General features: G+C 39.4%; 2 protein-coding genes and 1 non-coding gene across 6 annotated transcripts in view; 2 read left to right on the top strand and 1 right to left on the bottom strand.

Moving 5' to 3' along the window:
• Positions 1 to 3,692: 3,692 nt before the first annotated feature.
• trnas-gcu (transfer RNA serine (anticodon GCU)) lies at positions 3,693 to 3,774 on the bottom strand. The gene has a single exon. It is a non-coding gene; the product is annotated as a tRNA-Ser (tRNA).
• Positions 3,775 to 10,625: 6,851 nt separating this feature from the next.
• tnfaip6 (tumor necrosis factor, alpha-induced protein 6) lies at positions 10,626 to 20,538 on the top strand. Its single transcript, XM_061692048.1, has 6 exons — positions 10,626 to 10,799; positions 13,998 to 14,135; positions 15,192 to 15,353; positions 19,556 to 19,784; positions 19,860 to 19,900; positions 20,310 to 20,538. Exons 1-6 carry the CDS (start codon positions 10,700 to 10,702, stop codon positions 20,429 to 20,431), a joined length of 792 nt encoding a protein of 263 aa, XP_061548032.1. The 5' UTR covers positions 10,626 to 10,699; the 3' UTR covers positions 20,432 to 20,538.
• Positions 20,539 to 20,755: 217 nt separating this feature from the next.
• rif1 (replication timing regulatory factor 1) overlaps positions 20,756 to 23,974 on the top strand; it is a 31,336-nt gene continuing 28,117 nt past the window's right edge. For 3 of the 4 annotated variants that reach the window (XM_061691428.1, XM_061691426.1, XM_061691429.1), the window contains exons 1-5: positions 20,756 to 20,991; positions 21,433 to 21,472; positions 23,402 to 23,538; positions 23,609 to 23,687; positions 23,774 to 23,870. In XM_061691428.1, the coding sequence (XP_061547412.1) occupies positions 23,423 to 23,538; positions 23,609 to 23,687; positions 23,774 to 23,870 (292 nt within the window). In that variant the 5' untranslated portion in view covers positions 20,756 to 20,991; positions 21,433 to 21,472; positions 23,402 to 23,422. Of the gene's footprint in view, positions 20,992 to 21,396; positions 21,473 to 23,401; positions 23,539 to 23,608; positions 23,688 to 23,773; positions 23,871 to 23,974 lie in introns of all 4 variants that reach the window. The other variant, XM_061691427.1, reaches the window with a different exon arrangement.

Below are 23,974 nucleotides of genomic sequence, written 5' to 3'. Positions count from 1 at the left end.
TGGGAGCGCAGACATCATTACAAGGCATACGGTATCTGTCGAAAAAGACAAAGGGTTAAGTTATGAGCTGCCAACATTTTTTACTGTGTACGTCATTCAGCGGCGCGAAAAGAAAACATTGGCCTTGTTGACACGGCTGAAGGACAAAAAGATGCAGTTGTTCCCAAACAATCGGAAGAACAAGAGATAAGGTGAAATGAGGCGCCGATGGATTCATCAGCGTCATCCAAATAATCAGAGGAACGAATGAGGAATGAGATGAGTCAGCACTTTGAATCTCAAAGTTTGAATCCTAAATGCCCTGTTAGGTGTGACAGACAGAATGAAGACGATTGTCAATATTTGAATCCAGCGCACACCACGTCAAGATCAATTCTATCAATTAACATTAAGGACATGGCTATTTCCGACCATTTTTGTGTATTCTTTGAATTACAGATTCTTCCAAAAGTTCAGACAACCTATATGTCTATTAAGAAAAGGTACATAAATGAGTGTACCGCCACTAAGTTTAAGGAGACCATTGCTGTGCCAGAAACTGTGAATGCTGAGATAGTTGATGAACTTTTGGATAATTTCACCTGTAAAATCTCAAATGTCATGAATGCTCTCGCTCCTATCAAAGCTAAGACAATCTTGAGGTGACCTAGAACACCGTGGAGGAGCACAATGATGGTAAAGACCTTTAAATCAAAGTGTAGGAAAGCAGAACGTAAGTGGCGAAAAACTGAACTCCAAATTGACTATGACCACTACAGACAAAGTCTTTGTAATTTTAACCAAAAGTTAGTCAGGGCTAGACAGCAACACTTTTCTGAAATCATCAGGAAAAACTTCAGCAATACTCGCACTCTGTTTGCTGTGGTTGACAAGCTTACAACCCCCCGAATCAGATACCTCCAGAATTCCTAACAGCAAAGAAATGCAACGAATTTGCTCATTTTAGTGAAAAAATACATTCCATCAGGTTAAATATCATTCATCCATCCATCCATCCATTTTTTTTCACTGCTTATCCTCACTAGGGTCGCGGGCTGCTGGAGTCTATCCCAGGTATCATCGGGCAGGAGACAGGGTACACCCTGAACCGGACGCCAGCCAATCGCAGGGCACATAGAAACAAACAACCATCTGCACTCACATTCATACCTACGGGCAATTTAGAGTCTCCACTCAACTGACCACGCATGTTTTTGGGATGTGTGAGGAAACCGGAGTGCCCAGAGAAAAAAACACGCAGGCACGGGGAGAACATGCACACTCCACACAGGCGGGGCTGGGGATTGAACCCCGGTCCCCAGAACTGTGAGGCAGACGCTCTAACCAGTCGTCCAATTTCAATCAGGTTCACAGTTGAGAATCTGCTCTTTTCAAAGCGCTAAATGATATAAGATTGAATACTGACTCGAGAAAGGTGTCTGGTCTTGTTGGATCTCAGTGCAGCTTTTGATATGGTAGATCATAACATACTGCTGAACAGGTTGGAAACGTGGGTAGGACTAAATGGAAAAGTCCTTAAATGCTTCAGGACACACAGTTACTATATATCTAGCAGTGTCTCCAGATCACTACAGTTCAATTGAGGTGCTGTGTCACTGTATAAAACAGATAACTGAATGAGCCAAACTTTTCTTCAATTAAACCACAACAAAACTTAGATAATTGTTTTTGGCAATCAAGAAAAGAGGATTGCTGTTAGTAAATAGTCCGAAACCTTGGTGTTCTGATCGATTCTGACCTGACTTTCAACAGTCATATCAAATCAATTACATACTAAACCTACCTTATACAATCTGAAGAACATATCCAGAGTGAAGGCTTGCATGTGGCAAGCAGGCCAGGAGAGGTTCATTCATGCTTTTATCTCAAGTAGACTTGGCTATTGTAATGGTCTTCTTACTGGACTCCCGAAAGAGAGCATTAAACAGCTGCAGCTCATTCCGAAGGTTGTAGTTCGGGTTCTGACCAGAACAAAGAGGTCAGAGCATATTACTCCAATTCTAAAGTCTTTACACTGGCTCCCAGTCAGCTTTAGAATAGATTTTAAAGTTCTGTTACTGGTCTATAAACTGTTTAGATCCTGAATACATGAAATAAATACTAATGGAATATAAACGCAGTAGGGCTCTGTGATCGACAGACTCAGGTCAAATAGTGGAGCACAGAGTCCACAGCAAACATGGTGAAGCAGCATTTAGCTATGATGCTGCACAGAAATGAATAAGTTATGAACAGAAGTGAAGTGTGAATATTCTTAAATCCAGGCTAACTCTTCTTTTTTCTCATGCTTTTTAGAGCATTTCCACTTTTAAATGAGATTTCTTGCACTGTACGCTGTTTTAATTGTAATTTTAAAGTACTTCAAGGTTTTTTCCTCATTGTTTTAAGTGTTTATAAGCTGTTCTTTGTTTTAAAATGCTTTTAATCATGTAAAGCACATTGATTTACCTTGTGTATGAAATGCGCTATGTAAATACATTTGCCTTGCTTTGCTTTATTTTGAGGATCTAGGCTCGCTTAGCAGTTTAGTCCCTTCACGTCACATACTTGACGGCTGTGTGACAAAATCCTCTCCAGCTGGATAAGTGTGACCTGGTTTCCTCATTTAAACTTTCGCTTCCTCGGTGTGACTTCTTCATGGGCTTCTCTTTATCTGCTCAACACACACCGTTCTTTAAGCCTTAAAATGGACTCATCATCTTTTGAGAGGATGCAAAAGTGAGAGCGGGGTGAATAAACGGAAATGAACTCCTCTTAAAGTAGCTGGCGTTTCAATGTCGTATGTATGTAGAGTACATGATCAAAGTTTTCGGTCCAGTATACGCTTAGGGACCCCAACATTAGGTAAACTTGCACATTATAATTCCATCCAGTCAGTCAGTAAGTCAGGGCGGTGCATTTGGTACCTTGGCCTTCAGTTGGGATTTAACCGACTTAATCCACAACCTTTACCAAAATTGTCAAGACTTGGCACACCCATCAACACACTGAAGAATCGGCACTCCTATCCCATGCACCATAACACCTGCGAAAAAGAATAAAAAACAAAGGCCACGGCTACACTGATATTATTTCAAAGAAAAGCCTTCCTGTAATGTTTTTAGTCACACACACACACACACACACCCTTCAGCCACCTAAGACAGAAAGTGTTTGGAAAAAGCCTGCTTCACAAAAAGTACCCAAGTTAATGAAGCACAGGTATAAGTAGGTAGATAACCCGCCCCTTTTGAGCTGCGTGCCTAAGGCAACGCTATGCTAGGAGGGTCAAAGTCGTCAGCGCTTCACGTGTGTGGACAGCAAGAATAACAGAATACCAAGCATACCGGTACATTGTGCTGCATACGGTTGCGCACAATGACGTACAATTACAGTGCTTTTTTTTTTTTTTTTTTTTTTTAACCAAATGTTATATTTTTTTTATAGTACACGTTGGCATGTTAATTAGTCAGGTTGCTATAGCGCGCTGGCGTAAATCGTCTTAATTTCTATGGACTAAAGCGACGATTAGAAAAAGAAAAGAGGTTGCTCTTGATTGTGGCCCTTTGCTTCCATCCAGTGGACAGTCCGATCCTCTACATGTGCTATTGTGACTTAAAAGTAGAACAGTCTTATGACATTAGTGATGATCTGTATTTAAAAATACTGTCTTTTTAAAAAAAAAAAAAAGCGCTGTTACTCTACAAAAGGTTCGACGAGGATGGGATTCGAACCCACGCGTGCAGAGCACAATGGATTAGCAGTCCATCGCCTTAACCACTCGGCCACCTCGTCGTATTAGCTCTATGCTAGCAAGTCTTTATATATTATTGAGGTAACATCCCAATTATGTAATGATTAGATCACTTTATTCAACTCTTGTTGTAAAATATACTTTGTTAGTTTTCTGTTTGGCACGTATATGTATTAGTTTTTATGGCATTAATTTATGATCGGTTTGCACACCGGAAATGTACAGACCAATTACATGCAATGTAACACCTTCCACGTGACACGACTCAGCAAATCAAAGTCCAAGGAAGCAAATTTAGCGTGAGTTTAGGGATAAAATTCCTTCAAAGGAATTTTTTTACTTAATTGTGAATTATTATTTCATTTACTTTCATATTTAATGCATTTTTTTAAATTTCAGACCTTCTTTGATACCTAGATTTAAAAAAATATATTAATCCTTTCATTGCAGCAGGAAAATAAAAACAAGTTTTTGTTTTTCTATTTTTTCTATTTATATTCGCTGGAACCCAAGAGAAGAGCTGAGATGACTCCACTTAGTGGTCAGGAAGGGAATTATGGACAGGGGGCGTCTTACCTTGCTCTGCCATGATGCATACAGCCCTATTTCACTTTTAGTTGTGGACATGATATATAAGTCACTCATTGAGATACATGAATATTTTTAGCATCTCCCTTGATGAGCATTTAAATTAAATTAACAACTTCCTTTTTCAGCTCCAGTAACATGTGACTTGATGTCAATTCAAGACAGTCATGACTGTTTTAGGTCAACTATGATGACCAGAAATTAACAACTATGATGACCTCCTAAATACCAGAATAATGAGGATTTCTTAATTTTTATTTTTTTGGACAATTTTCTACTACTTTCTACAAAATTCAGAAGTTTACATAGATTTCATTAAAAGCAAATGAAAGTGTACAGCTTTTTCATAACCTCTAGATGGCAGCATAGTTTATAAAATGTGAAAGTCTTTCATTTTCTCCTATACCTATGTGTAATGCGCACTATTGCCTTTTTTTTGTGGGGGGGGGGGGGTGCGCATTATACACGAGAGATTCTGGTAGTACAAAAATCAGATGAAAAAAAAATCAACTTAGCATAAAACCTGACCTGAACAAGAGAAACAGATGTAATTTTCAGATTCAACAATGCAAAATTGTCCTAAATCAGTTTACAAATCAGACAACTTTCAAAAATGTTTTTTTTCAGTATTATTGACCAATCTAAAATGTTGAAAATGTCTTGCTGTCTTTGACGATGCAATGTTAATGCCTCAACAAAGAAACAAACATTGTTTTTTTTTGGTCTCCTAAAAAGTGATGGTTTTGGAGATGTGAGAATTCTGCCCAATGCCAGCAATGATAATATGATGAGGTGATTATCCATTTATATGACTTTCACAGTCATCACGGCCCTCTGAGGCAAACCATAACCACGTTGTGAATGAATGAATTAATTTGACAGATGAGTGAGGTCTACTCCTGTTTTACAAGCCTTCCACTTCCTGATATGCTACAACTACATCACGCTTCATTACAGGGTGAGTATTCTTACTTTATTTTCATTTTATTTTATTATTTTGACACTTCTATGATAGTTAAAGATGTCAAAATGTTACATAAAACACTTTATAGTAACTTTTATGGGGTGACTTTTTCACCTTAGAATGGATCATTTTTATTTCCGTTCATTTCTGTGAGGGGAAAAAATAATTCTGACGAGCAATCAGAAAGAGATTGTGTTGGACTTTAGAGTTTTCATCACTTGAAGAAATGAAGTACAAACACTTTGTTATTGAAGGGCCTATCTGATCTTGTGATTATTGGCACTTATTCCATAGTTCTGACTTACAAATGACGTCTGCAGAAAAATCTCCCGCAAAATGGACTCAGCAGTAAATTTGGGTCTTTGTTTTGATGAAATATTTGATTTTCAGGATTTGATTTTGGATAACAAAGGCATTTCTGTGGGTGGTATTGTGTGACAGATGCGGACTTTGGCTGGCTGTCATAACGTCGGTCTCATCGAGGGTCTCATCCCGGCCAAAGGCTTCATGGGGCTTAATGTCCCAAAACTGCGATCGCTATTTTGAATTTGATGGACACCCCTAGTATAGTACAGGGGTGGGGAGGGGTCTCAAACTCAACTTACATGAGGGCCGCTGGCGCTAGTGTCTGGGTGAGGTTGAGCCGCACCAAGAATTCCGCCAAAAAAAAAGCCCAACTGATCAAATATTTTTAATTATAATAACAAAATAAATAAATAATAACTCAAAATAATGAACTGTTCTTCAGAACATAGGCTTCTTTTACTTCCTCCTACTCCTTGCTGTCAGAGACTTGGCAGCGCTTCCTCTCACGCAGCTGAGCTACATTTGGTTTGAGGGAGGAAGCAACTGAACGCCTCAGTATGGCTTTAAGATGCTCATCTTGAAAGTTTTGACATGAACTTTGACTTTGTTCATTGTGGAGAAGAGCCTTTCACAGAAATGGGTGTTGCCAAAAATGCACATGATCCCAAAAATCTTTTTTTTTCACAAAAAATTGTCCAAGCTTGTCTGCTTTTCCATACACCTCCCTAGACATTTGAAAAGTGAATCTGTGTGTCTCGAAGTCTGCAAAGCTGTGATCCAATTCTTCCTGTAGCTTTCCAATGGTATTAGCATACTTACTCACTGTGAAATGTTGTTCCAGAATCCACGAGTGGCAGAGGTTTTTCTGGGAAAGTTAGGCTTTCCGTAACACAAGTTTTGTGTAGAATGCTCTGACATTGTCATATGCAACGCTGACAAGTTGGCCCTGGCCTTGTAACTTCTTATTCAGTATATTTAGCTCCTGTGTGATCACCAAGAAAAGCTAAGTCCATTAGCCCTTTGGGATCACTTAGTCTCACTCAGTCACACTGAGTCAGCCCATCCCTTTCCATGAAAGCTTTAACTTCTGCCCCTCACTCAAAAAAAAAAAAAAAAAAAAAAACCTCTTCAAAAGCTTCAAGAGGCGTTCCAAAGGCAATTAGTTATTTACCAATTGCTCCAAAAATGAATTGATATTATTGGAAATGACTGCCAGTTTCATTTTCTTGAGCACACAAAAAAATAGGCCTAAATAAAATCTACTTGTTAGTGAAATATGGACCACCTACAGGTATACCTACTTTAAGTAAATGTTCTATTATCTGCATTTGAAAACAGACACCTGTTCTTTCTACACCTTACGACGACACGCACGTATAAGAGATGTAGAGAGAGGTAGAAAGAAAAAAAACACGGTTGAGATCTTGGGGTCATCAGCAATATGGAAGAACAGATTCGGAGAAGCAACATAGATCCCAACCGTAGCCCGTGCTTTTGGAAAAAAAAAAAAAAAAAAGCAACAACAACTATGAACTAGCTCATTTTTGGAATAGTGAACTTAGTTAAAAAAAATTAACAAATCAACTATGAACTGAACTAGTTCATTTTTTGGAACGTTGAACTGAACCTTGAACTAGTTTGCGTAGAAAGTGAACTTTCCCAACACTGTCCATAGCCTTATTTCCGAGAGTTGTTTGATGTTGGCCCCCAAAAATGATTTGTGGCGAATGTGCTGTGTCTTGTGCCAGCCTAAAAAAAAAAACACGAGTTTACGGTGTTCTAATCATATTCTCCGTCTAATCTGAAAAAAACAACAACAACAACAACAAAGAAACATACAAGTAAGGTATATGTTCAACAAGCTATATTTAACCTTATTGGTTCTCATTTCAAAACAGACATGTTTTGATAGCAGAAGAAGTCGCTAGCTAGCTCAACGCAACATAGCGTGATTTATTTATTTTTAAAAATAAATTCGAGCAGTTTTTTTTTTTTCGATTACTAAGTTATCAAAATGTGTTTTGTCTATACCGTAATTGACATTAAAAATTAATTTTTTACTTTTACTTGGGTACAGAAGTTAACTCGGTACTTCTGCTTAAGTACAGCGCGTGAGTACTTTTGCTAGCTCTGTATGAGAATAATTCCTCGACATTTCGAACCGTTTTCTGTCACACTCAAAACACATTGAGACATTTAGCAACTTGCGGGAATCAAACACCAATCTTCCATTACAATGTTTGCTGTTTTGTGTCGTTCTTGAGCCCCCCCAGCTACACTTCAGCCACTCCTATCCCCTGCAGGGCATATTGTAAGCCACCCAATAGCGTGTATGTCTCATCCTGCTTTGGATGGTTTTACATCCTTGACAAGAGCTCAAAAATGTCACCCCATCACCGGCCAAAAACTACATGACCACCACTGGTTATGTTAACATCCCTGCCATATGCTCAGTAAGCTCCCCTGTTCAATGTTTATTTAATGTGTGTCGTTAGCGTGATGTCACACATGACATCAGTGCTTTTTTTTTTTTTTCAAAGTTCACTCATGACACACGACGCACACACCTAGCAGCACCCCCCTAAAGAAATGCCATGGGAAAGACGTGAACGATGACTCTCCCATTAAATTGCAAGTGGTCGCTGTGACGGAGGCCAACTTTCCATGTGTGGGCTCCACAGGCAAGAACAAGAGAGACGCCCTGAGGAATGAGACGGGCACACACGTTGTTTCCTCCCAGATCTGGAAGTCACGCTGTACTTCTTACAAGCCGCTTTGTTTGACGTCTGGCAATGACGTTTGTATGGGAGCGAGGGAAGTTGCCGTCACACGCCAGCGCACTCACATTGCCCAACCTCTGTCGGGCACAAGTCTTTTCTGATGTACCATTTTAAGAACAGCGCACCCCTTTTTATCACAGGGCATCACATCCCGACACACGAAAATCTGTGATATAAAGAGACTATATATATATATATATATATATATATATATATACATCTATATATATATATATATATATATATATATTTTTTTTTTTTTTTAAAACGTTTTACCATTCTCATACTCACTTTAAACACATTTAAACGTATTAAAACACACCTAACAAACCTATTAACCCTTTTAAAACAACGCGGATCACCGGTGACACCGCGCCGCATGTGTATTTCAGATTACCCTAACTCCTCGCTACTTCGTGCAATTATAATCATTCCAACTGCCCCTGAAAGCCGTGAAACTAATAAATATATCTATTATTATGGTGCTAAAAGGGTTTAAGTATTCCTAAGAGGCTGCTCTCATTCTCTTGCACGCACAACTTCTTCAAACAAGAGGCACCGAGTGCTTGCTTCAAGCTGTTTATTTATTTTTATTTATCCAGGTAAGGCGACTGAGAACAGATTCTCATTTGACAGGAGAGTAAATCAAAGCAAAAAAAAAAAAAAGGAAACACAAATACATGGACAGCAAATGGGTACAGTGTGATATACTGTAGGTATAGAGTCAGATAGTTTAATAGTATTTGTCACTCCCACTTGAAGTTTACGGTATAACTGACGCATGAAACAAGAATTGACAAAACATTTGATATTCAAACACCAAAACAGACATTAGAGATTCTTAATACAGTGCTGGTACAGTCAATTGAAAGTTTGAAGTACTTTACACCGAAGACACCCTTGGTTTGTAAATGGTTTAGAGGTGCAACAATTAATCGCTTAATCAACAGCCAATCGATTATCAAATTAATCGACAAATATTTCGAGAATTGATTCATCGTTGAGAGACATTGTTTTACTGAAAAGTGTCCAAATCATTAAACATTAGATATTCTCTGATTTCCGTATTCCTCCATGAATGCCGACTGATGATATTTGTGTTTAAGCAAAACAAGACATTTGCAAACATCTGCTCTTCCTTTGGAAAAGAACGATGGCATTTTGTGCATATTATTTTACATGTTACCGACCAAACATATCAATTTACATTTGTGGATGTTTTGCACTGTCAATTTTTCTTATAAAGGGATGGAAATTAAAACATAACTTTTGGAGCTGCTCGTTGCAGCTCTAAAATGGTTTTTAACCTAGTTTTTAAATTGTTTACAGTCATTATTAACAGTTATTTATCTCTTATAATAAGATGGTCAGCGTATTGTTATAAGTACCACGTTACGATGACAACCTCGCGAATGGTGTCAAGTTGTATACTAACTAGTTGTTATTGGTTTATTACCTGTTTATAAGGTCGTAATACACTATTACTATAGAACAACAAGCGTGGTCTAAGAGAATAGATTTATATTATAATTTCAAACAACCCCTTTTAAAAGTTGTATAAACCTGTTATCCGTTCTTTATTAACATCTTATAATCACATCTAATCTGCCTCAAGAGTTAAACAAAATACGCGGCTTCAGCAAATCATGTCAGACTTCATTTCAGTGAGTATCTAAAGCTGTCTGTTTGGCTTTTTGTTCGTCTATATAAATCCCACTGAGACTGAGAAAACTTCAATAGGTGAGTCGTTTTATGTTTGTGTGGGTTTTTTTTTCTTTTAAGTTTTATTACACTTGGGTCACAGTTGAAAAAAATAAAACATTGCCTGCACAGTAAATACAAGTTCTATGATAGCGACAGTTAAAAAATAAACGACCAGCTAATTTGACACAACATTTGATTTGAAATTAGAACAATTGGGAAGTCAACCAGTGTCTACCAGACGGTGTTCCACTTTATCGGTTCGACTGTTTAATATTACGGTATAAAGTAAAGCAGTTCGAATTGTGTTGGTAACTGTTTGCTTTCGAATGTGCTTCAACTAATTTGAACGTTTCCAATCCAACAACATGATGCGAGGGGCTAAAGTGCGTTTAGCAAGAATTGGAAGTTGTAGAAATTGGACGATATTAGTTGAGTGTCTCTTTTGCAAGGGGTGGCAGTGGTTTCAGTTAATCCCCCTTTGCGAAAGTCACTCCCCTCCTCCCCCTCCTCCTCATTGTCCTCCTCCCTTTTCCTCCTCTCCAAAGGGCCACATAAATAGGGGCCAGCGGTCCAAGCTGAGGGGGTCCCCGCATAGACACACACATCTGGACAGCAGCTTGCACAATGCGTCTTCTGGCTTTCTTGTGGACCCTGAGCTTCCTTCTCAAAGAGGCACACACATGGGGCTACAGGAATGGCATATTTCACAACTCCATATGGCTGGGTAAATATGTTTCTGCCAGTTTTTTGGTAAAACTTTGAAATGAACATGTTCAGAATGAGCTCGCGAACTTTGAATGCATGGGTTCATTGATGTTTTAGACCGTTAACTATACAGTCCAAGCTGTTTCTGTTTTTTTTTTTTTTTTTTTTTTTTTTTTTAAATATAATATATTAGATTTTATAATCCAAAACTGTTAAAACCACAATAATAAACACTATTTAGTCAAATAAATACCTCTCTGATAGTGCCAGTCAGAAATGACCATGATTATCTTGGTAAAGCAGCTCTTTTATCGCGCAGGTGTACCGAATGTTCTGGCCTATGACATTTTTAGTTTGGTTGCCAAGCAGGAGAGGCCATCTTCAAAGAGACACTTAACTGTGTGAATGGAAGTAATTAGTAAACAGGCGATGGAGTCTGTGCCAGTCCGCGACTTCTTGCAAAAGGTCATTCCGGAATGACTAAACACATAGGAGGGGAGGGGGGGGGGGGGGGGTGACTAACGACTGCATTCTTAATGTACCGCTGACAACCGCAGCAAACTGAGCGTAGCTTATCGTAAGCAGCATGTCTTGTAGCCATGCATGCGTGAAGCCAAAACAGAGTCTGACTCCCACTGGAGAAAGGCACAGAGCAAGTCACCATTTCTTTCTTCGTTCTTTCCAAAATGTGTTATATTTCCAATTCGATCACAGTTTGGCCCAATTAAATGTCTAAATTGCTGCTGATGCTGTTGACGTCGTGTACACATTCATTTATGGCTCTAAATTATCTTTGATGTTGACTAATATTTGTCTAAATATATTTAGTCTAGTTAGTTTAGTTTAGTTTAGTTTTTTTTTTTTTAGTTTAGTTTGTCTAAATCTCTTAATTGTCTTCAACGTTGACCAGGACGCTGTATGTCAAGTTTTTTTGAAGACTTTAAATTGTCTTTGATTTCAGGTACTGTATGTCGAATTAAGGCTTGAAATTGTCTTAATTTTTACTTTAGTTATTACATTTATTATACTTGTTATGATCCCTCAAGGGGAAATTCAACTTACACTCCGCTGTATATTTTGTGTTGCACTCCACACACATGCAGGCACGTGTGGGGTGCCGTTTGTAAAAATAACAGCAACATTTGGTCACATTCAGATTCAAACAGTGTTTAAAAAAATAGTGCGAATTTTCGAGAGTCATTTTTTTTACACATTAAGAACAATATTTTCCAACTTTATAGTTCAATCCAAATATTAAATGTTACATCTAAATCTCAAATCTAAATGGCTAAATATATACTTAAATCTTCAATATTTTAAAAAATATGAATCATAAACATAAATGTTAAATATACATGTATATATATATATATATATATATATATATATATATATATAGATAGATAGATATAAATATTAAATGTAAATGTAAATTTAAATCTACATCTAAATGTCAAATCTATAACTAAATATAAATCTTAAATATACATATAAATATTCAAACTAAATGTTAAATATATATTCCAATATAATTATTACATATAAATGTTAAATCTAAATGTTTCAGGTCTAATATGTAAATCCACACACCACAGGGTGAATTATGGTACATCCGTTTCTTGGCAGTGTGGATTTGCATATTAACAAAACTAACACAACTAAAACTAACACAAGTAAATAGTTCGACCCGAAACATTTAGATTTCGCATTTAACATTTGTATTGAATTTTTATATTTACATTTATACTTTATCCAGCCTCTCGTGTTTCCTCACAGCAAATTGCTGACAGTAAGATTGCGCTTCAGTTCTTACATCCTGTGCATTACGTGTGGTCGACTGCACGTGTGTGTGTGTGGGATCTGTTAGTGTATGTGTACACCTGTTTATGTGTGTTGGTGGCTTTGATTTTTTTTTGATTTTTTTTGATTGTGTAAAGCACTTTGTGCTGCATTTTCATGTATGCAAAGTGCTAAATAAATAAATAAACTCTGAGTCCACAAAGGTTTGGTGACCTCTGTTCTAAATTGTCTTCATTAAAGGCTGTAAATTGTCTTCGATGTTAACAAAAATTATGATGACACCAGGTTCGTCGAAGGCTCCACATTGTTTTTGACGCCTACGTCTGGTTCGTTGAAGGCTCTAAATTGTCGTTGATGTTGATTGTCGAAGTACATTAAGTCATTGTCTTTCATTCATTCATTCATCTTCCGTTCCGCTTATCCTCACTAGGGTTGTGGGCGTGCTGGAGCTTATCCCCAGCTATCTTCGGGCGAAGTCATTGTCTTTGATGCTTACAAATAAACATACTTTGGGGAGGCACATACTGTATATCCTAACGTGACTCTACCACCGGTACTATAAGCTCCAACTGAAACCGCAGTTTTTTTTATTTACAATAATATTTTAACATATCGACAGTGCAACATGGTGGTCGACTGGTTAGCACATCTGCCTCACAGTTCTGAGGATCCAGGTTCAAATCCGGCCTTGCCTGCGTGGGTTTTCTCCGGGCACTCCGGTTTCCTCCCACATCCCAAAAACATGCATTAATTGGTGACTCTAAATTGCCCGTAGTTGTGAATGTGAGTATGAATGGTTGTTTGTTTGTATGTGGCCTGTGATTGGCTGGCGACCAGTTCAGGATACACCCCGCATCTCGCCTGAAGTCAGCTGGGATAGGCTCTAGTGCGCCTGCGACCCTTGTGAGGATAAGCGGTAAAGAAGATGGATGGATGCATACAGCTACAGTTTGTAAATTAGAAAATATGTAAAATATACAGTATGTGTCTCATAATTCTCTCATAAATCTGCTATCTCTATAGTGGCTTGTGTCTGCCAATTTTTTTTTCATTGGCCAGTAGGGCAATCCTTGAGCCCTTTGAACTCTGACTAGCAGCAATTTTAATGACCTACTTTGCTGCGCTTGTTTGCTAGATAAAATGTTATTTCCCTATTAATTCTGCCAAGCACCAAAAAATACAGGCAATTGTGTAGCTCTGTTGTGCTTTGTCTGCAAAATACTTAATATGTTATTATAGTTCCAAAGTTTTAAATGACAGATTATTCTTTGACTTTAAATTTTAGTCTTCAGTGTTGACCAGAATGTGACGAATCAAAATCGTCTTCGATGTAATTGGAACTTGAACGATGGGGTCGTCCGTTGTGGTATGAATAAATGAATTTCCGTTTTCAGCTGTGGTGGTCTCTTTTTGACAGAACAAGCAGCCGGAGTGTACCACCGGGAGTCGCGCAAAGGGAGATACCAGCTGACGTACAAGGAGGCCAAAGCTGTGTGCAAGTACGAGGGAGGGAAGCTGGCCACTTACGAGCAACTGGAGGCCGCTCGGCAAATAGGTCTGGAAAACAGGTCCACCCGACTGGGATACATCCTAACTGAGATCCAAATCCAGATTGGCCTCCAAAGGGATGCTTTACCATACAGGAGAAGAGTTTTTTTTAATACTGAGGGGGAAATACTGGAATTATTTGATCCCCTGCTCAATTTGTAAGTTTGCGCACTTACAAAGAACTTAAAATCTTGTGGCGGAAGTTGAAGAATCAGCAACAAACAGGAAGGATTCAGGGAGTTTCTGTTAAGATGAGTGAGCTGTGTGCAAATCTGGTGACCAACTACAACAAACCTTTAATTGCTGTGCTTGCAAAGAAGAGTTTTTCCATCAAGTACTAATTTATGTTTATTGGGGATCAAATATATAGTATTTTAGTCAATAAAATGAACCATTTTAAAACAAATTTTGACATATATTTAGTGAATAAAGAACCATAAAAATGTGACAATATGAATTTCTTTGTAACTGAGCAAACTCATTCAACAAGGGATCAAAAGATTATTTCCCACACTGCATATTCTGTATATTATGGCAGGCTGGAGGTCAGAGCAAAAACAATGCATGAAACATTAATTTCAACGGGACACTTTAGTTGTTATTGCATGACGTCCAATTATGAAGACGTCCCTGGTGTATTGTAAAAGAGTGTTAACACCGTCTTTGATGGGTGACATCATCATCCCCATGGCACTGACTAGGACTGAGTCCACTCACTTTCCTCTCGGGTGTCACAAGCCCCCCCCCCCCCCCCCCCCCCCATCCGCCCCCACCCCCAGCACCCTCCCCCTAACTAATCATTTGTCAGCAGCTAAAAAAGACTTTGCCCTTCGGCAATCTAAGGGGGATGTCTCCCATTTATCAGGATTGTTTGGGCAGGGGTCTCCTTGTAACTGGATCACTGACTCCACAAATAAGACAAACAAAAACAACTGAACCCACCAAACAAGTCTCAGGATGGTCGTTAGGAGGTTGCGTTCCCGCCAAGGGGGTGTGGTGAGAGAGACCGTGGTTGGTTGAATAAAGGAAAGAATGTTAATGCTCAGGAATTTTTCTTGTTTAGGGTTCCATGTGTGCGCTGCAGGATGGTTCGATAAAGGACGCGTCGGCTACCCCATCGTCAAAGCTGGCGCCGGCTGTGGCTTTGGAAAGGTTGGCATCATCGACTATGGCTACAGGCTCAACAAAAGTGAGAGATGGGACGTGTACTGCTACAACCCTAGCTGTAAGTCGGTCGCAAAAGTTTTTTTTACCCTACCAATAGGCGGCAATAGAAGAGACCTGTGGTTAGCACTCAGCAACAGCAACAGGCTTTTCTTTTGTGGTGTTTGCATGTTCTGCCACAGTAACTTGGGACTTGCTTGAAACTTGAAGGTTAAGGCTTGAGACTTACACACATCAAGATAATCGGGCTGTTTTTGTCTCCAGTTTGCCCCTTCCTGACCAAAGATGGCGAATGGCAGACGATCGTATGTTTTATAAGATTATCCTATAGGATTATTTTGCAGTTTGGCGTGTTAAGAGTGAATTTGTCCCAATAATAGGGTCCGAAATGGGTCGGGCCTGACAAACTTAAATAATAAATGAGTACAATATTTACGACCAAAAATCTTCTTGCGTATGGCAGAAGCCGACTACTCCCAAGTTATGCCTCAGGCCCGGTACACACATGAAGATAATTGGACTATTTTTGTCCCAATATTGTCCTTGCCAGACTAATGGCAATAAACGGCATGTGTACCAGGCCTTAGTTTAATCAAAGACTCTGAATTATCTTCACCATGTCGCTGGCATCGGGTTGAAACCTCTTACGCTAGATTGCCAAATGTATTTGCTCACCTGCCGTGATTCACATATGATTTTAAGTGATATCCCATTTTAAATCCAGATTTTTGACTATGATGTTGGTCTACCCTTTGCAGCTGTAATAGCTTGAACTCTTGTGGGAAGGCTTTCAACAGTATATGGGACTTTTTGCCCATTCTTCCAGGAGCATATTTGTGAAGTCACACAGTGATGTTGAACGAGAAGGCCTGGCTCACTCTCCACTCGATATCAACCCAAAGGTGGTCTATCGGATTGAGGGCAGGACTCTGTGCAGGCCAGTCAAGTTCATCCATACCAAATTCTCTCATCCAAGTCTTAATGCACCTTGGTTTGTGCATTTGGTGCACAGACATGTTGCTCAGGGGGTAATATTTTGGACATTTCCAAATTTGTGGGAACAGTTTGGAGATGGTCCCTTCCTGTTCCAACATGTCTGTGCATCAGTGCACAAATCAAGGTTCATAAAGATATGGATGAGTGAGTTTGATGTGCACAATCCTGACTTCAACCCTATAGAACACTTTTAAATGAATTAGAGCGGAAACTGAGAGTCAGGCCTTCTCGTCCAACATCAGTGTGTAACCTCACAAATGTGCTTCTGGCAAAATTCCCATAAACACACTCTTAAACCTTGTGGAAAACCTTCCCAGAAGAGTTTAAGATGTAATAACTGCAGAGGGTAGATTGATGTCATATTAAATCCTACGGATTAAGAATTCACTTAACTTCATATCTGAGAAGGCAGGTGAGCGAGCACGTTTTCCCAATATAGTCTATGTCTAAATTTGGTCATATTTTTTCACAAATCAATACTATTTATCAATCCCCATGTGGGTATGATATTTTTACAAATGATTGACACATCTAAAGTGTTGAAAATGGCTTGCACTCTTTGACGTTACAATGGTTTCGCCCAATGCCTGTAATAGATGCAAACGTTAGGTTAGTGGGAATTTTTTTTGTCGGTGTTTACAAAGGTCTGTCTCTAAACTATATCCAATGCTTACGAAAAACATAGGTTAGGTTAATCACCGACCAAACTGTCTTTGATGTTCGCAAAACCCTGTACTTTTGTTTTTTTAAGATGACATGAAGACTAAAATGTTGACAATGTTTACAAAAAGACATTAGTTTAATTCGGTGTGTACTTTAGTTTTGTCAAAATGTGTAAAGTTTGTCTTCAATATTAACAAGAATGTTCGTAGGTGTGTCCGTTTTGTGGTTGACAGGTGATCAACTGAGGCAGGGGTTCGCAATTGTTTTCACCCTTGTACTGGCATTTCATACTGTTACTAACTCACGACCTACTTTACAAGTTAGGAACAATAAAGAAAGCTTATGCACTTTTAAACCCCAGCTAAATCAGTTGGGATAGGCTTATGGAGTTCAAAATCGAGCGTCATGTTGAAATCATCTCACATTATTTCGCCAGAGCTTTGTCTCAGCTCCCAGTGGCGGTGATTATGTTGTGGGGGGTAACCACACTTTCAGACCAGTCATGCAGTCTGAAGCCCTGCAGACCACCCCCTGCTCCATGTCAAACAAGAGTGACGACACAAGGGAGCTTAGTCACTCCAGGATGGGACGACAGAGTCTGAAATCAAAACCGCAATCTGGTTTCCTCCCTGTGACTTATCGCCGTTGCCTTCAGGCTAAACCTGGATGACCTGACCCATCCATGGGGATAAGATGTCCACAGAGAAGCGTTTAAAGTAGTCAACCATCTGCCAGCCTCGGAGATTTGTAATGGAAATACTCGAGATAAAAAAAAATTTAAAAAGAAAGAAAAAAAAGGTTCAAATGCACCTATTGTAAGCAATTCATGAGACGATAAAAGGAATATACTGTATATTTCTTTAGGCATTGTAATCCTCCCTGGCCACAACTTTAGATACACCTGTATCATTTAGGAATATAGAATAGAGAAGTTACTGTCTATAAACAATGTTATCTTCATGACAACATAGATCTTTGTAGGGTAGATGACCGTATTTGGTAACATTAGCCATTGATTCTGAAACTGTGGTGCATGAGAGAAGTGTAATTGTCATAATGCGGTAATTATACATTTACCTTGTTGTTTTCTCTGCCTATGAACATTTCCTCTAAGAAAATGCAGTTTACACTAAAAAAACAACAACAACTAAACATTTAACTAAAATCAAAATGGACACTTCATGATCAGGCAGCAGAACCACATGCTTCCTCCCAACTACTAAAAACAGAAGCTAGTGTTAATAATGAAACTGTTGCAATTCATCCATCCATCCATCCATTTTCTGAGCCCCTTCTCCTCACGAGGGTCGCGGGCATGCTGGAGCCTATCCCAGCTGTCATCAGGCAGGAGGCGGGGTACACCCTGAACTGGTTGCCAGCCAATCGCAGGGCACATACAAACAAACAAACAACCATTCGTAACCACATTCACACCTACGGGCAATTTAGAGTCCTCAATTAACCTACCATGCATGTTTTTGGGATGTGGGAGGAAACCGGAGTGCCCAGAGAAAACCCACGCAGGCACTGGGAGAACATGCAAACTCCACACAGGCGGGGCCGGGGGTTGAACCCCGGTCCTCAGAACTGTTAGGCAGACGCTCTCACCGCCTCTACCGTGCCGCCCAGTTGCAATTCAATATCCAAAAATTATTATTATTATTATTTTTGGGCCAGTCTAGTACCTGCACTCTTTTACTATGAAGCCACACTGTTGTAACACGTGCAGAATGTGGTTTGGCATTGTCTTGCTGAAATAAGTAGGGGCGTCCATAAAAAAAGATGTTGCTTGGATGGCAGCATATGTTTCTCCAAAACCTGTATGTACCTTTCAGCATTAATGTTGACTTCACAGATGTGTAAGTTACCCATGTCATTGGCACTAACACAGCCCTCAAAGATGCTGGCTTTTGAACTTTGCGTTCCAGATGGTTCTTTTCCTCTTTGGCCCGAAGGACACGACGTCCATAATTTCCAAAAGCAATTTGAAATGTGGACTCGTCGGATGTCCAAAAAAAAAAACACTCCTTTACACAAAAACACTTTAAAGTGACTAGTAGCGCAATAATCTGGGACAATGTCGATTGTGCAAATGTTGCAGATACTCCTCAGTTAATGTGCAAGTCGGGCAGATGCTACTCTGGCATGAGTGGCCAGTATTGGTCAACAACAGGTATGCAAATAGTGCAGCGTGGCGAGACTACTACTGTGAGTGCACGAGTATGTATAATTGGCCCGACAGAAATGTGACAAAAAAGACAAGACAAAAGAAATTCAAAATTCAAAATTATAAATCACTATTTGTAATTTTTAAGGTTGAATCTTACATGATGTCACACATTTTCTTCTCTTTAGATATCACACTAAGACCAATAATGTTTTGCTTTGTCAGCGATAACACCGAGCTGAGATTCAGATTTAGTTCTTTCTTCTCTAAATATGTTTAACTGCTTAGCATATGTTGACCTACAGCCTGTTGAATTGGTTTCAGCATGTTTCATTAACCCGGAGTGAAGTGCCATTTTTCTGTTTGTGGCCCTCAGCGGGAAAACTTTGAACATCCCTGGCTTAAGTGGAATAAAATCATGATTATGTTTCTGCCAGCCAAGGAGTGCGGTGGCGTTCTGACCGACCAGCAGCGGATCATCCAGTCTCCTGGCTTTCCGGAGGAATACCACGACGACCAGATCTGCTACTGGCACATCCGAGTGCGTCTCGGCCAGAGGATCCTCCTCCACTTCGTGGAGTTTGATGTAGAGGATGACACAGCGTGCTTGGCGGACTACCTGGAAGTGTACGACAGTTACGACGACGTGACCGGCTTTGCTGGAAGGTGAGTGTCGCCGGACTTACCTGACCTTCTGTTCACTGACATCAAATCGCCTTCAAATGTGTTTCTCCTTTTCAGGTTTTGTGGTGATTATTTACCTGAAGACATCATCAGCACAGGTGAGCCACCATTAGGTTTTTGCTGAATATCCAAATAAAGTAAAAAGAATCACGCAGCACGGTCTGGTGCAATAGTGAGCACGTCTGCTTCACAGTTCTGAGGTTCAGGGATCTCGGCTCAGGCCTTCCTATGTGGAGTTTACATGTTTTCCCTGTGCTTGTGTGAATTTTCTGCGGGTACTTCCACTCCCTCCTCCCCCCCCACACACAAATAAAATATTTATAAAAGAGTCTAAACTGTCCAGAGGTATAAATGTGAGTGTACATGCATGTTTGTCTATATGTGCCCCGCAATTGGCTGGTGACCAGATAGGTTCAAGCTCACCAATGACCCTAAGGTGGATAAGCTTTATAAGAAAATTGAAGGAATGGTGGATGAAGTCAATGTTTTTTTTGTTTTGCTTTACAGGAAACGTGATGACGCTGAAGTTCCTCTCGGATGCTTCGGTCACTGGTGGGGGCTTCCAGTTACAATACTTTGCCATGAATGCATCTGCACTGTCACAGAATTACGCTGACTATTTTCAATGACCAACATTCTCATCTTTAATCATTGAATCTTGATTATTAAAGACATACATCTGCTTAATAAACGTGTCTTTATGTTGCTGTTTCCAACACTCTCCTTGTTTAACTTCTGTTATTCCCAATTTATAAAATAAAAAATGAAATTATAAAATGTGTCAAGTATTGTAAACTGTGATACAACTGTATAAAAAATGAATAGATGAAACGGGGGGAATCAAGTTTGATATGGATTTTATAGTACCGGAAACGCCTTTATAAGGTAAAAGTGAGTTTGGAGAGGATGTGACGTTATGGGGTCAAAGGTAATTTTGACGTCTGCGTAGTGCTTTGGCGCCAGCTATTTCGCGGGGCGACAGGACAACAAGGCGCATTGCAATTTCGAACTCAAGCAAAGGCCGAGTGTTGTTCAACATAACAGGCCGAAGTGCAGCAGTCCAATCGCCGACACTTCGAAGTGGTCGGCCGGCCTTATTGCTGCTAGTGTCTGGGCGTCATTTCTGCGGCGAAGGTCGCCTTTGCGTCTGGAGCCCGAGCGAGCAGCGCTTCCGTGCTGCGCGTGTGGCGTATGTTTCACTGTTGTATTGTATTGTATTGTAATGTAATGTAATATAATATATTCATTGGTTTTCTTAGTTATTTGATGTAAATTTGTGTTCTATAAAACATGTGTAGGTGAGCGGTCAGAAGCAGTGTTCGCTTAGCAGCAACTTGTTTGTGGAGTGGTTGCTAGCTGCGCTAACTAGCGTAGTTTTCTAGTACTTTTCTAGCTAGCATCTGTAAAATGTGCTAGGTGGTTGAAAACTTGTAATCCATGGTAAATAGTATTTCTTTTCCTAACTATGAGAGAAAATTGCGTTTTCAACTGAACATTTTAAAAATTCTTTTTGGTCTTCGTGATGCGATAATGGCTGTAAATGCGACTGGTGTAATGTGATAGCGTCAACTAGCACCTGAACTGTTTTACACAGTTGACTTTGGTTGACTCCTTATGACTTCGTTTACAGCGCTGGATCTCGTGAAGGAATCTTCACGTTGAATTGAGAGGTATGTCATTTATTTGTGGTTTAAGTGTCCCTTAAAGTCATTTGTCCTTTTTTTGTTTGTTTTTTAAATGTGGGAAAGACGTGTTGATATCTGAAATCGTGAGCATTTTGTCCATAATGAGTTAAAATACATTCCTGTTGAAATGACAGGAAGAGGAGTAAGAAAATTACATATTTGTGTGGGGAAAGAAATGTTGTTCTGCATGGTGAAAGTAACACAATTCAGTTTTTTTTTTTTTTTTTTTTTTTGCCCTCAAGTGGCATAATATCAAATATGGGTCGAGGCAGTGTAAAGAAACAAACTGGTCGAATCCGGCCTCTTTCAAATGTTGATGAAAATCCACTACATATCATCTGGAAATGTGAGTGCAGCGTAAAACGGATCTGATATATACCCTGTCAGTGCATGCTTGACACAGTTGAAATACTTTGATGCCAAATGCATGCACACTTCTGACCAAAAAACACATGTAAACACATACAAACTAATAACCTTTGTAAATCTAAAGTACTGAGAAAGCATAGACACTGAAATACCTTTTAAGTATGTTAAAATAGAGGTGCGTTGAGGAATAAATACGGAAAGTTGCTAATGCTGACCAGTGGAGTTAATGCAGAGGTTCCCCTCATTTCAATCAATGAGTCAGACCTGGCTTAAAAAAAAAACCCGCTATGCAGCGTTTAAGATTTGTACAATTGATGGATTGTCTACTTCTGTATCGTTACTGCATGGTGTTGATGCTTGAGTTTCGAACTTGAGCATTGGCGCATGCGGGTTGTTTCATTTGGTCTGTCTGTGTAAACACAGCCATAACAGTTGTCCTGAAAAATATACATGGATATAGAAAAATAGTATGTTGGCATTAAATTTCAATTGGGAAATTGAACTTGCAGTGTAAATCTAGCCTTGGATCCAAAAATAACCTTAAGATGAAAGTTTGTCTTTCAGAATGTATAAATTAATGAACGATTAATATTTACGACACAAACTAACATTAGTATCACTCCTCACACAAGTGTAAAAAGAGAGAAACAACTCTATAGTTAAATTAAATACTCACCCTTTGACACATGGGTCAGACATTTACTCAAGTGGAGATGAATGCTTAGCCTATAGACAGTTTAATAGCCTCATTATACGAAATTATTTGAAGCTTCAGTTTCACAAATAAAAAATATTGTAAGGGTGGAAACCGGGCATGCAAAATATTGACTTTAGACTTGGTATCGATCTTTCAATGTAGTACAGAAAATCACAACCAAATATGGCCACAAAACCAAGCCAAATAGCTGGGGCCTTTGCGGAGTTTTATAAATGATTATATAAGAATACAAATCCATTCTGCAATCATACAGAGCACTTTTAACCTGAAAGATATAAAATGAAAGTCATCTGCGGAGGGATTAGAATCATCAATCAGGAAATTAGAAATGAAACAGGTGATTTCGTCACTCAAAAATAGCAAAAGCCTTGGTCCAGACATATTTCAGAAATTTATAAAACCTGTAAAGACCTGATAGCACCGCAGTTACTAGTATTAGGGTTGGGTCAGCTCAAACCATTGAAATTGTCACAAATGCATCATGAGACGTACACGTGGGACCGTATTTATTCCCGTTAACAGTCAGCACTTTGTGTTTGTGCATAAGCACAATTTGACGTCACTGGTTCGTTCTGTCCACATAGAAGTTGCATTTGGTTTTCTAATGTCAACGAATATCTAAAAAGATTGGAACAAAAAAATCAACAAAAAATTTGAATTGGGCATCATGCTAGTCAATGATGACAAAAATAAAACATTTTCTTTATCTTCACTATCACTGGTCCCCTTCTGTCGTGACATCATAACAAAACAAGCAAATCAAACATTTTAGTCGGTTTAAAAAAAAAAAAGAAAAACATTGTCCCACCCAAATCCTACTCGTGAAGGCCGGGTTTTGGCGAGTAACGATGATGGCGTCGGCGGAGCCTCCGAGCACCTTCAGCATCGTCCCCCTGCTGGAGTGTCTGGAGGACAGCACCGCTGGACGCTCTGAGCAGACCGACGCCTACCTCACCATCGCCAAGTAGGTCTCTCCTTGTTCTTCATCAAATTTGTTTCCTCTTTTGTATAATTTTCCTGTTACTATTTTGCAGTCGGCTCAGTGGAGAAAACGGCCGCCAGTTTCTTCCTGCTGTCACAAAGCACTTTTCCTGCTTGGGTAGCGCCATCCTGGTCAGTCGTTTAAATTTAAAGGTGGAAAGTTCTACCTCAACAGCTACGCTTGCCAGCTAACCGCTGCCACTTGGTATTGCCTGCAGATTCATGTATTCAGTCCGCATGCTGAGCTGAGCCAAGCAGCCCTACAAGCTCTGGGCTTTTGTGTCTACCATTCACATGTTGTCTCTGGAGTGTCAGGTGAGGTTTTTTTTTTTTTTTTTTTTACTGCTTAAAATGTCTTGCATTCAAATTAAAAAGACAAATGAAGGCCCTAATCATCCTTAGAAATGACTTCATCCTCA

The sequence above is a fragment of the Phycodurus eques genome, chromosome 12 (assembly GCF_024500275.1).
Source record: "Phycodurus eques isolate BA_2022a chromosome 12, UOR_Pequ_1.1, whole genome shotgun sequence".
Classification (NCBI taxonomy): Eukaryota; Metazoa; Chordata; class Actinopteri; order Syngnathiformes; family Syngnathidae; genus Phycodurus; species Phycodurus eques.
This window is presented reverse-complemented; position numbering and strand designations above follow the sequence as displayed.

Excerpts from the sequence above, each read along its gene's own strand:
- tnfaip6 (XM_061692048.1), top strand. The coding sequence starts at position 10,700 with ATGCGTCTTCTGGCTTTCTTGTGGACCCTGAGCTTCCTTCTCAAAGAG. Across the intron at positions 10,800-13,997 it reads TCACAACTCCATATGGCTGG|AACAAGCAGCCGGAGTGTAC; the intron begins GTAAATATGTTT and ends TCTTTTTGACAG. Across the intron at positions 15,354-19,555 it reads GTACTGCTACAACCCTAGCT|CCAAGGAGTGCGGTGGCGTT; the intron begins GTAAGTCGGTCG and ends TGTTTCTGCCAG.